This window comes from Medicago sativa, chromosome 2 (assembly GCF_051527215.1).
Source record: "Medicago sativa cultivar Bolivia chromosome 2, Bolivia_mono, whole genome shotgun sequence".
In the NCBI taxonomy this organism is placed as follows: domain Eukaryota; kingdom Viridiplantae; phylum Streptophyta; class Magnoliopsida; order Fabales; family Fabaceae; genus Medicago; species Medicago sativa.
Window position 1 is genome coordinate 65,320,726 of NC_140750.1, and position 13,021 is coordinate 65,333,746.

Sequence of the window (13,021 nt, forward strand, 5' to 3'; positions counted from 1 at the left end):
CAATTGTCAACACAAGCACGTTTACGACTATCGCATCAAAGTATTCAACAGTTGATTAATTGGTTGATTAATTTCGAAGTATTCAATCACTAAAACAATGCACATGGAACCTTATGTATTTTTGGAACACATTAGAAGGAGCCTTAAAAACAGTTTTTTTATTTGAACACCCCAAATTTCTCAACAACTCATTTTCTTTGTACCTCTCTATTTCTATCACATCATCTATTTTTTTCTATCTCAAGGTGTAAACATGGTTATGGATCCCCTCAAGGTGCATAAAATCATTTTCCTTAAAAATAATGCACATGATTCATAAAATACTAAAATAATGATTACCATACTAAGAAGAAAAATGTTTTAAGTTAATATAGTCAATATTGTTCAGCAGCAAATGAAAGAATACATGCTTAGCAAATTTTTGAATTGACATACATTACAATTTGAGGGCATTCCCGTTCAACTTGTGGTATATGACACTAGCAAAATTGATTTCTGTATAAAGAAATTTTAATAAATCATGGAAATGATTCCGTATCCTTGATATGTTACACAGTGAAGGCACTTCTCTGTGGGGGTAGGCATAAATAGAGCTCACATTTGTAGGGTCATTTTGGCCTCAAATTTGCCTGTGATTGTGTTGCCTTGTTCCTGCACTTCTATAAACCACTGATCATATTACAATACCTCAGCAACTGGCCTCTGACCTCTGTTTAACCCGTTTTTTCTTATGATTCTTATGTACACCGTTTTCTGTCACAGATCCATTTTCCTTATTCTCCTTAGATGCAGATTTTCTCTTTTTCCTGGAAGAGCGTGTGCTGGGCTCTGCATGGGTGTTATCTCCGTCTCCACATGGTAGTGGTTCTTCTTCAAAATCTAACTGCCAATTGCATAACATATCATGCTCTCCGTACTGCTGTTGTATTGGCTCACCAGCACCCGGGAGTAAACTATTAAAAGTCATTTCTCCGTTCGACCCCCCTTTGCGCTCCATCAAGACAGGGTCTGGTCTAATTATAGTGCCAAGGATACTCCTGTTAGGTCCTAAGCTCAGGATGACCTTGGGATTTGTTAACGTTGAGTAAGCCATTAAAAACGCTGACCTAACCTGCAGGAATAATAAAAAGAATTGCATTTCATCCCCATTTGAACGAAGATGAACGCCTAAAACACATACATATCATTTTGTTTTAAAACAGAAGGATATAGACTTATCCTTCAAAACAATATGCAAAAAAAGACAGAATGGCAGTGAAAAAATAGAAGCAATCACAGGACAAATCTTAAGTCATTTAAATTTTCTTAGTAATTGTGCAGTGAATCATCCAAGTTTTGCAGAAGGAACTAGGAAAATATGCTTAAATAAGATGGAATGTGTTAAAAAAAAAAAAAAAACACCATTGCATTTTTTTTTTTGAGGGAAAAAAACACTATTGTATTGGCATCTATCTCCAAACATTAAGCCTTGGGACAGCATTTACTATGATAGTATCATAAATATTATTTACTAGGGGATAAAAACAAACCTGGAAGTAATTGAAGGAATTCTTCCCAATGTCATTGTCTGGAGTCTGAGTCAGCAAAAAGAAAATTTTAGTCATTAAAAAAAAGCTCTGAATAACAATTTATTTTGATGCACAAAATAATACAAATCTATTCACTTCAGATTTTATATATATTATAAAATTAAAATGCATTGATAAAAAATAATATTGCAAATCCTGCCAAGGCCGGTCCCAAGCCCGGGTAAAATGGAGAGGGTTGTGTTAGGCCTCGACAGCCAACGTAAAACTTTGTCGAATCTCTATGACATGGACCAAATACGAAATAGTGTGAATGCTAGGTCGTTGCCCGGAAGCAACGCGCTGTATGGCTCGAGTACAGTGTCAAATGAGCAAGGGCCGCTGCATCGCCGCCTGGATGTAGTGAAAAATAAGCAAGGGTTCCCACATCTTCGTGAACGGGTGCGGGTAAAGAAGCTAGTTCATGAGAGTAGGATTCGTTTTGGAACTTGGAATATAGGTACTCTTACGGGTAAATCTATGGAAGTAGTAGACACTATGACTAGGAGGAGGATTAACTTTATGTGCCTACAAGAAACTAAGTGGGTGGGGAAAAAGGCGAGAGAATTAGATAGTTCAGGATTTAAGCTTTGGTACACGGGTGAAGTTAGATCGAGAAATGGGGTAGGCATCATTGTGGATAAGGAGTGGAAGAAAGATATTGTGGATGTTAAAAGGATAGGAGATCGGATTATAGCCTTAAAGTGTGTAGTGGAACAAGACACCTTTAACGTAATTAGCGCTTATGCACCTCAGGTAGGACTAGAAGAACACCTTAAAGTAAAGTTTTGGGAGGAGCTAGAAGGATTAATTCAGGATATTCCATTAGGAGAAAAGATTTTTCTAGGAGGGGATTTGAATGGGCATGTAGGGAGGGTTTCGAGAGGTTTCGAGGGCGTGCATGGGGGGTATGGTCTCGGGGAGGTAAATGCGGAGGGAAATTCCATCTTAGATTTTTCATCGGCTTTTGATCTTACAATAGCAAATACGTGTTTTAGGAAAAGAGAGGAGCATCTCATCACCTACAAGAGTGGGGCCTCTTGTTCTCAGATCGATTTCTTTCTCATTAGGAAAACAGACGGGAAGATCTGTTTAGACTGTAAAGTCATACCGGGAGAGGGCTTAACTACCCAACATAGAGTAATGGTGATGGATGTAAGGGTTAAGAGGAGGGCAAAGAGAAGAGACCGTAGCGGGGCTCCGCGAATCAAGTGGTGGCATTTAAAGGGTGACAAACAAAGGATATTCCAACACAAGATATTAGAGGGAGGTTTCAGGCAACCACATGGAAGCGCTAATGATATGTGGGAGAGGATGGCTCATGAGATTAAGAAGGTGGCAAAAGAGACATTGGGAGAATCTAGAGGTTTTGGACCTAGGGGTAAAGAATCTTGGTGGTGGAATGACAGTGTTCAGAGTAAAGTTCGGATCAAGAGAGATTGTTTTAAAGATTGGTCTAAGTGTAAAAATGCCGAAACTTGGGATAAATATAAGATAGCTAGGAAAGAGGCTAAGAAGGCGGTGAGCGAAGCGAGAACTCAAGCATTTGAAGGATTATACCAATCTTTAGGTACCAAGGAGGGGGAGAAATCTATATACAAGCTTGCGAAGGGACGAGAACGAAAGACAAGAGACCTGGACCAAGTGAAGTGTATTAAGGATGAAGAGGGTATAGTTTTGGTGCAAGAGAGTGATATTAAGGATAGATGGAAGAAGTATTTCCACAACTTATTTAATGAAGGATATGAGATCTTACCAGACTCTAACAGGTTAGACATCAGAGAGGAGGACCGAAACTATAACTATTATCGTCGGATTCAGGAGCACGAGGTGAAAGAAGCGTTGAAAAGGATGAGTAATGGCAAGGCAGTTGGGCCGGACAACATACCTATCGAAGTGTGGAAAAGTCTTGGCGATAGAGGAATTGGGTGGCTCACAAAACTTTTCAACGAGATTATGAGGACGAAGAAAATGCCGGACGAGTGGAGAAGAAGCACCTTAATTCCAATCTATAAGAACAAGGGGGATATACAAGATTGCGCGAATTATAGGGGAATTAAGCTAATGAGTCATACCATGAAGTTATGGGAAAGGGTAATTGAACGAAGACTAAGAAAAGAGACTCACGTTACGGATAACCAATTTGGTTTTATGCCTGGGAGGTCGACTATGGAAGCGATCTACTTACTTCGACGCGTGATGGAGCGATATCGGACGGATAAAAAAGACTTGCACTTAGTTTTCATTGATTTGGAGAAGGCGTATGATAGAGTACCTAGAGAGATTTTGTGGAAAGCCCTGGAGAAGAAAGGGGTGAGGATTGCCTATATTAGAGCTATCCAGGATATGTATGAGGGGGCTTCGACTAGTGTGAGGACGCAGGATGGGGATACCGGAGATTTTCCCATAACAATAGGACTGCACCAAGGGTCAACCCTAAGTCCTTATCTTTTTACTTTAGTTTTGGATGTCCTGACGGAACACATCCAAGAGTTAGCACCGAGATGTATGCTTTTTGCAGATGATGTAGTCTTGCTTGGTGAGTCGAGGGAGGAGTTAAACGGGAGGCTAGAGACTTGGAGGCAAGCCTTAGAAGCGTACGGTTTCCGCCTGAGTAGAAACAAGACGGAATATATGGAATGTAACTTCAGTAAAAGGAGAAGTGGGTCTACCTTAGAGGTGAAAGTTGGAGATCATATCATACCCCAAGTTACACGGTTTAGATATCTTGGGTCCATAGTACAAAATGACGGAGAAATAGAAGCTGATGTACATCATCGTATTCAAGCTGGGTGGTTGAAATGGAGAAGAGCCTCAGGTGTTTTGTGCGATAAGAAAGTACCACTTAAGCTGAAAGGAAAGTTCTATCGGACAGCAGTCAGACCGGCAATGTTGTATGGTACGGAGTGTTGGGCGGTTAAGAGCCAACACGAGAGTAAAGTAAGCGTAGCGGAGATGAGGATGTTGCGTTGGATGAGTGGTAAGACTAGACATGATAGGATTAGGAATGACATCATTAGAGAGAGTGGGGGTAGCACCTATAGTAGAAAAGTTGGTAGAAAATAGGCTTAGATGGTTTGGACATGTAGAGAGAAGGCCCGTAGACGCCGTGGTAAGAAGAGTAGATCAAATGGAGGAGAGTCAGGTTAAAAGAGGTAGAGGAAGACCTAAGAAAACTATTAGAGAAACCATTAGAAAAGATTTAGAGGTCAATGAGTTGGATCCAAATATGGTCTTTGATAGAACATTATGGCGGCATTTGATCCATGTAGCCGACCCCACTTAGTGGGATAAGGCGTTGTTGTTGTTGTTGTTGTAAAAAATAATATTGCAAGGCATTTACTGCAGAAAATAGAGAAGACGAACTTATAGGACAATTTTCAACTGCTGATTAGATAATCTCCAATTCACTAATCATTCTGTTTCTTCCTCCCTCCATATAGTCTATTCTCATTTTTAATCTATTTTTTCATAAAATATAAAATGTATTTGCTCCCAAAAAAACATGCAGATCATGGCTTTGGAAATGGAAATAATGAATTGCTTCTGCTAAGTTGAGGGACCAACAAAGGGAAGCAAAGAACAGAAAAAAATGCAGCCTGAAGAGAGTTTGAATGAGGGAATATTTTCAAATTTCTCCTCCGACATTAACGAAAACAAAGGAGATATCCAAGGAAAACTCAAGGATACAACAAAGCAGTTCAGTTTGCATCAAGAAATATAACTCCAATAAAACAAACTAAACCAGCATATATTATCCACACCATCACCCGAAAAATACATTAATTAATAAAAAAGTTCCTAGTCCAGAATTCGAATAATCTAGTTAATGATAAATGCAAATCATGAAGACCATCTTCAAAAATATGACAATTATCTTGGTTTATTTGATATTCCCGACAATAAAAAATTTACTTTAAAAAGACAAAAGGCGGTTGATCAAAGAGAACCTGTGGATCCTGAATTCCAAGAAGCAATGGCCGTGCTTTGTTGTAAAACCTGAGAGATGAAAAGGGAAAAAAGTCAATTTTTTATTATACAATAATTAAAATCACATTTCTTTGTAAATATATCCAATTCCCTACCCTCGGCTGCTCTTTTGGAAAAAGGTGCCTTCTCCATTACAATCTACACCAACATCTGAGGTATTCAATTTACGTCCATAAATATCGAAAAAATGTACCTAATTTCCCCGAAGAAACATAATGTGTTATCGAAAGGAAAATTTTGATATATATCTAATTTTACAACCAAAATAGGAGACATCCAATGAAAGGCATGCAATGCAGGATTATTTCACATTTTCTTTTTTTTAAAACATCAAAAATATTAAAAATAATATAACATGTCGTTCATGGACTTTTAACTACATGGCACTTAGGAAACAATGTAAAACTGTTATTCATAAGATACGCACCAAAAGGACCCCTAAGTTGTGCTCTGCAGAAGCTTGGCTCTGTCGGACATTCTGAAACATAGTGGTCACATGCTTAGAGATGACATAGGTTGAAAAAAGTGTATTGAACTTTATGCAGTGCCAAAGCACAAGGAAGCCTTATGATGAAGGCCAAGTAAAAAAGTGAACTGCATAAGCACATTTAAGAATCACTCACCCGCAACATTGCCATCAGCATGGTAAGGAGAGCATAAGAACCAATCCCACCAGAATACACCTGCATACGTTACAAGAATCTTCAATTAGGCAGACAAGGGCACAGATAATTGCAACAGAGACAGCATATTTTAGAAAAACCCATACCTCATTAAGTTCTCTTTGTTGTAAAAATACTTTTAAAATCAAACACAATGGCCGTAATGGTGGCCACTTAGCCACTGCATCCTGCAATATATATGTAATTAAAATATAAGAACAAACTGGAAATAAGTCAAGCACCACATACAAACTAGTGATTAGATCCTACGCGAAAGGAGAATGATGCAATGGTGGTGTGTTATTATATGCTTCCAAGATGTTGTGTTTGTTTATGTAATTATCAACTTGCTTTCACCTCAATCAATATAACACGGTTAATAATAACTTAAACCACATATCTGTGTAAGAATTACATACAATCATTTTCTTCCATTATCTATTTACAGGAAAATTTAAACAAAACTTATATAAATCTATGTATTAGAAATAGAATTTTATACAATCATAATCTTTGGTTTCTAATAACGGGGCAATTTCAACAACGCCTAATTAATAATTATTTTGTAAGTTCATCAAATTATATATATTACATTCTGCACACCAACTACAACAAGTCAACAACAACAACCAAGCTTTATCCCACTAAGTGGGGTCGGCTACATGGATCAAACTACGACATAATGTTCTATACTTCTATCATAACCCATATTTGGATCCAACTCATTAACCTCTAAATCTTTCCAAATAGTTTCTATCAAAATTCAAAATTAGAAAATAAATCTTGAAACTAAGTAGTGGAAATAATAAATACAAACCTGAATATACTCGGCAGCCTTCGGTCCGTTCTCTAAGTCAAAACTGAAAAAGAAAAAAAAATTACACAATGGATCAGTCATATTGAGTTGTTGGAGAAGAAAAAAAAGCATAGAACAATGAAATAAATTAAAATGGTTTTTATGGAGACAATTTCGAGCAATAATACAACATTCCAATATAGAGAGATGTGACCATGCACTTAGCAATAATATACAAAGAATAATGTAATTGTAACTTGCAAGAATTGGTAGCAACTGCTGATATTAAAATTAATAGTGTGGTTGTTATATGTCCTATAAGTATTCAGCTACGCCTTGAAAAGAAACAAAAATGCATGATGGAAGAAAAACAAATGATGGCTCCTGATGGAAATACACAAAATCCAGGGAATTAAGCAGAATTTTGACGTACACCAATGATAAATTAATGAACAAGAAGAACAAAACTACTTCATATGGTACATATAAATCGTGTCACGGAAATTTTCCCATGAAAGATGTACCCAATGTAGTCAGGATCGAGATTCTACGTAGGATCGGTCGGCCGGTGAAGGAATGCAAACACGACGAATGTAAACACGGTTAGTAAGAACCCACTCAAGGGAAAAATTGTAACATCACATGCACACACAAACATAAAATTTAAAAACATAAAAATAAAAATTATATTACAAGAGCAATATAACGTATAAATCATAAGTTATATTGCTCTTGTAATATAATTATGTTTTTGAAATTTTATGTTTGTGTGTATGTGAATTTACAATTTTGCCCTTGAGTGGGTTTTTACGAACCGTGTTACGTTCCTCGTGTTTATATTCCTTCACCGTCCGACCGATCCTATGTAGGATCTAAATCCCGACTACATTGCTCCTTATTACAGAATCCACAGGTCTACTCTCCTTGCAAAAATGCCCCATTCCCCCAATATGCAGACAATAATTTGAAAGCCATCATATGTTTTTCAGTGGTGCTAATTGGCAGTTTATGCAAATATAGAAATCATATAAATTCAACATATGCAAAGAGGTTCAAGTTAAATAACCCAAGCAACATCTAATATTATCAAGTGGCATAGGCATATAACAATCAAGCAGAAGGAAAATCTAGCAATCCAAAATCAAAGAAGAGAATGTTGTTGAACCTTATATCAAAGGAAAGACCACTCTTCCTTTCAACAAATTTAATAATTGGCACGCGAGCCTTTCCAATGACCTGGTAAAGATTGACAAGCAAAACATCAGAATCTTAATCTTGCCTACAACTTTTTATTGGTAAAGAAAACACTGATATTTGAATAGCCACAGACCTGTATCTTTTTAGCCATGCTCCTTTGTGACAATGATCTAGAAATTGCATTCAAACCAATCTGTGGTTTTGGTAAGCCTGATTTCAAAATCACAACCTGCAGTCAAAAGATTTAATAATATCAACGATATATCTATCAATCAACCAGCCATACATGCTAGGATCTATTTGGATCAACTTATTTAAGCTTATCAACTAGAACAAGCCCTTATGAGACTGTTTGAAGAGCTTGTTTTCAGCTTATTTCCTTGACTCTACTTTATCTTTTATTATAGAAATAGCTTATACACAAGAATTTCTAAATGATGAGCACTTATGAGCTTAGTTAAGTTGTTTATCTATACATGACCTAGTTCTAAGAGAAGGTTCAGTTCAAAATCAACAGGATGACTTACATCAATATCACTAGTTGGAAGATACAGCCCTGTCCTGAAAGACCCAAAAACTTCAACCTGAAAGTAAAGAAATCACACTTTTCATTGAATCTAAAACTTAAAAATAAAATATAAAAAATAAATTAAAAGGGATATACACATTGTTATTAAATAGTGGCGCTACAACGCTATTGCATAGCAGAATTTGAACAAATTGCTATTGTTTTACGACACACTATTAACTACAACGCCCTACATCACTATTGCACAGCTGAATTTGAACAAACCTCCTATTTTCCACGGTCGGCGATAAACAACACTAGATATGTAATAGTTAAATGATGTTATTAACCATACCTGACAATGAGGCCAAATATGTTTAATAACTTCAAAAACAGATTCAATTGCCGCATCACGTTTAGCTTTCTCTTCTGGAGTAGGAGACAAAAACTCGCAAAAATCCACAATCTCTGCAAGCCAAAACCACCAAAATGCAATTTTTTTAGAATTTACAATGCACCAAAAAAAAAACCAATGTGTTAAAGGGTTTAAATTTCACACCTTTATGAAGCTGGAGCATAGGGCTTTTGAATTTACAATTCCCACGAAACCAACCATTCTCTAGCTTCACCTCGTGTTCGATAGCTGGCGTCTTCGGCTCAACCGGCGTGACAGGCTCCGGGAGGTTGTCTTCGGGTTCAATTTCATCAGCGACGTCGAGGGAGAAGAAATCTATGGCAGTAGAAGAAACCGAATTGACTTGGGGGGTGTCAAGAGAAATTTCGTTGCGGAAAACGGAGTATTGTTCGTGGTTATCGGAATCTGGGGAATCATCGGCGGTGAGAGTAAGGGGAGTGAGGGTGGTGTAGACTATGTTTTCGGGAATTTGGAGATTCTCTTGCTCAATCTCCATTGAAGAGTGAAGATTGAAGAAGAGTTTGAAATTGGGGATGAAATTAGGGTTTTTGTTTGATTAGGGTTTATGTTGTGGCCGAATCTAAGGTTAGGATAGCTTAGACCAGAAGAATATTCTAATTGGTCTTAAAAAAAAAAAAACCAAAGGTTTATTGCATCAAAAAAAAAAAACGACAATAAAATCTAACTTTTATTGTCTGTATAAAAATTAAATATAAAATAATAAATTTTTTTTTTTAAGAATCAAAAATGGATTATATTAACAATGACAACAATTCCCCTTTAGCATAAGGTGTGCTAAAGAGGTTGCCCCAGCAAAATACAAGATGTCTCTGTACAAAGTCAAAAACATGTGTCAGTTAATGCCCAAAAAAAGTAACGGGTCTGACCACCACCTTTGAGTACCTAAAACAAAAACAGCGTTATTGGCTTTAAGCCACCTCAACGACGTAAACTTGACCTTTTCCATCAAGACTAACATGGAATTTTGAACGTTATTGAATAGTCCGTTATTTCGTTCAGTCCATAAAATCCAAGCTGCTAATAACCAAAGAAGCTGCATAAAAGATCTGTGTCCTTGATGGCCCTAGAGCATATGTAAACCGCAAAAAGTGATCATAAATAGTATACGGATCAGCTCCATACACACCTAGCCAATGTCGAATGTGCTGCCATAAAGCACCAAAAGTATTACAGTGCAAGAACATATGAGAAGTTGTTTCATCGTTTTCACACCCCGTGACACAAAACTTGGTTGTGGGTTGTATAATGCCACGTCTGAGAAGATTGTTTTTGGTTGGTAACCTATTCAGCAGTAACCTCCAGGCTAGAATAGAAACCTTCAAGGGTACCTGTTTATGCCAAACAAGTTCTCCTATGCCTTCACCTATCAAATGGTTTGTTAGAATATTATAGGCCCCGCGCGCGGTATAACCGCCCGCAGTGTCGGGAAGCCACTGCCACCTGTCAGAAACATCAGTCTGCAAAACTAAATTATCAAGTAAACGACAACACTCGCCTATCAACTCCTCCTCCCAATCCCACAACCGTCTATAAAATAATAATATTAACTTAATAATAATTTTTTTACTTAATAATAATAATAATAATAATAATAATAATAATAATAATAATAATAATAATAATAATAATAACTTTTATGTCTGATTTTCTTTTTGTTTGCATTGTAACCAAAAAAAAATATATCATAATTTTATGGGTTAAGCATGTGTTTTGTCTTTTGAATTCATTTTATGGGTTAACCAAAAAAAAATATATCATAACTTTTCGTTTGAATTCATTTAAATTTTTCTTTTTTGACTTTTGATTCCCCAAAAATTTTACATTTTTGTTTATGGTCTTGTGTTTGAGTTAAACATGACTATAGAAAAGAAAAAAAAATTCAAAATTTCAAATGGTATACATTAGTTAACTTAAAGTAGAGACCAAAAGTGATGATGTAAAACTTTTAGAGGACAAAAAAGCGAAGAAAATTGTTATAGAGATTAAAACGAAAAAATTAGAATATTTATATGGATCAAAATAGTATTTAACCCTACATTTATATAAAAGTGATGACCTATTTTGGTCACTAACAAAATGTGCAAGGGTCAAATTAGTGTTTGAAAAAATATCACTATATTCAGTCCTTTACAAAATTAAACCAGACAATTTAGGCTCTTCGTCTATATTTTTCTCCAATCGATTTTTTTTATTTATAGGTTTATTTTTCTAGTTTGGAATTGTGATTAGACATATGTAGCAGTTCAGTTATCTTACTAACTATTCCTAAAAAAAAAAAAAAAAGTTATCTTACTAAAGGAACATATTAGATCTCTAAAAAAAATTGGGACAATTTGATCCTTAAAAAAAAAAAGCGAAATTAGTCATTATTTTTAGATTTTTTTCACGGCAAAAAAAAAAAATGTAGTTTGTTAAATTTTAAAGGACAAAATTGGTACTTTTATCTTCTTTTTTTCATTGTCGTCGTTGTTTGTACTCGTCGAATCGAAAGGGTGTTGGAGAAAATAAACAGAAGACGAGATGCACGAAATTGAAATAAAATGATGTGTTTTATTTTTTTTTTAATTTCTCAACTCAAAATCTTTGTATGAGCGTTAAATTGTTCATTCATTTTATTTCGGCGTTAAACACGTCTTTTTATTCTCTTATTGTGAAAACTAGCAACAAACCCGTGCTAAGCACGGGCCCGTGCTACGCACGTGTTAATTCGAAGTGGTGAACTATGCATCAAAGCGCATTGCAATACTATATGAATTGAGAAAATCAGGAAAAAAAAAAAAAACTAAAGATAAAGTTGACATTAATGATAAAAGAACAAATTACTTTGACTTCCCTTTAGATTTTCTTAAAGAACATAAGTACCCCTTATAATTTTCCAAACACATCAACCTCCCCTCATTTTATCCATTTCAATAACTTTGTTAATATACAATTTAATTTCAGCTATTTTGGTTTGTTTGTATCTATTTTCTCTTTTCACAATTAAGTTAAATGATGTTTTTTCTTGATTTGTTTGTATCTGTTTTCTCTTTTCAAAATTAAGTTAAATGAGGTTTTTGTTTTTGTTTTTTTTTTTGCAATAGAGAAACTATAACAACATTTGTTTTTACCACCAAATAGAATCAAACATCGGCAATTACAGAAGAGATCAAAGGAGAATACAAAAATGAGAAGAATTTTGGTGGATGGACATTGTGGTTGATCAATGAAAATAAGATCATCTTCGATATATCCATTTAAAAATTAAACCACATTGACTGAGGAACAATAAGTTGAGAAAAATCACCAAGTGAAAAATGGAAAGAAAAGTGGTCGAAAATTAAATGACTTCATACTCGTAATTAACAAATGGAATTAACAAAGTTTAAACCGTGTTATATTATAAGAGAAGTGCTTGTCAATTTGATAAAAAAAAAAGGGAGATTAGTGTTTAGTTAAAAAATAGAGCGGGTGTTTGTGTTATTTAAGAAGACCTTAAGGGATGTTAGTGTAGTTTGTCCATGAAAAAATTATTGAAATAGTTGTTATCAAATATTATGAAGTGGTAAACTAAAAAAATTGTAGAAATGTTTAAAATAGTGAAGATTTCATTATTGATAAAGATGTCGTTATGAGTCTCGTGTATGAATTGTACAACAATATTATTTAGTGACTCATTTATCATGTTTTCAGTGTTTTTTAGAGTCATCTTTCTAAAGGTATGATAATTAATATTTTACAACAATAAAAAAATAATATTTTATAATATGACATAGTGGCCTAATTTCTTTGATTCTCTGTTGTTTCCAAATATGTTGAGATCTACCGGTTTCAAAGTGTTTTGTTTGTCTACACTCTGGTTCTTCAAGCTCGAAAGAGCTTTTATGC

General features: G+C 35.3%; 1 protein-coding gene across 1 annotated transcript; it reads right to left on the reverse strand.

The window, feature by feature from the left end:
* Positions 1-344: 344 nt before the first annotated feature.
* LOC146949745 (Nucleotidyltransferase family protein) lies at positions 345-9,668 on the reverse strand. Its single transcript, XM_085745674.1, has 13 exons — positions 9,278-9,668; positions 9,074-9,186; positions 8,738-8,794; positions 8,344-8,439; positions 8,179-8,249; positions 7,035-7,077; positions 6,325-6,405; positions 6,179-6,238; positions 5,983-6,033; positions 5,651-5,748; positions 5,516-5,564; positions 1,530-1,574; positions 345-1,111 (listed from the first exon to the last, which is right to left on the reverse strand). Exons 1-13 carry the CDS (start codon positions 9,627-9,629, stop codon positions 689-691), a joined length of 1,539 nt encoding a protein of 512 aa, XP_085601800.1. The 5' UTR covers positions 9,630-9,668; the 3' UTR covers positions 345-688.
* Positions 9,669-13,021: the final 3,353 nt, after the last annotated feature.

Coding starts and splice junctions, on each gene's coding strand:
- LOC146949745 (XM_085745674.1), bottom strand. CDS start 9,629: ATGGAGATTGAGCAAGAGAATCTCCAAATTCCCGAAAACATAGTCTAC. Junction 6,239..6,324: donor AACAAAGAGAACTTAATGAG/GTATGGGTTTTT, acceptor TAACGTATGCAG/GTGTATTCTGGTGGGATTGG. Junction 6,034..6,178: donor TGCTGATGGCAATGTTGCGG/GTGAGTGATTCT, acceptor ACTATGTTTCAG/AATGTCCGACAGAGCCAAGC.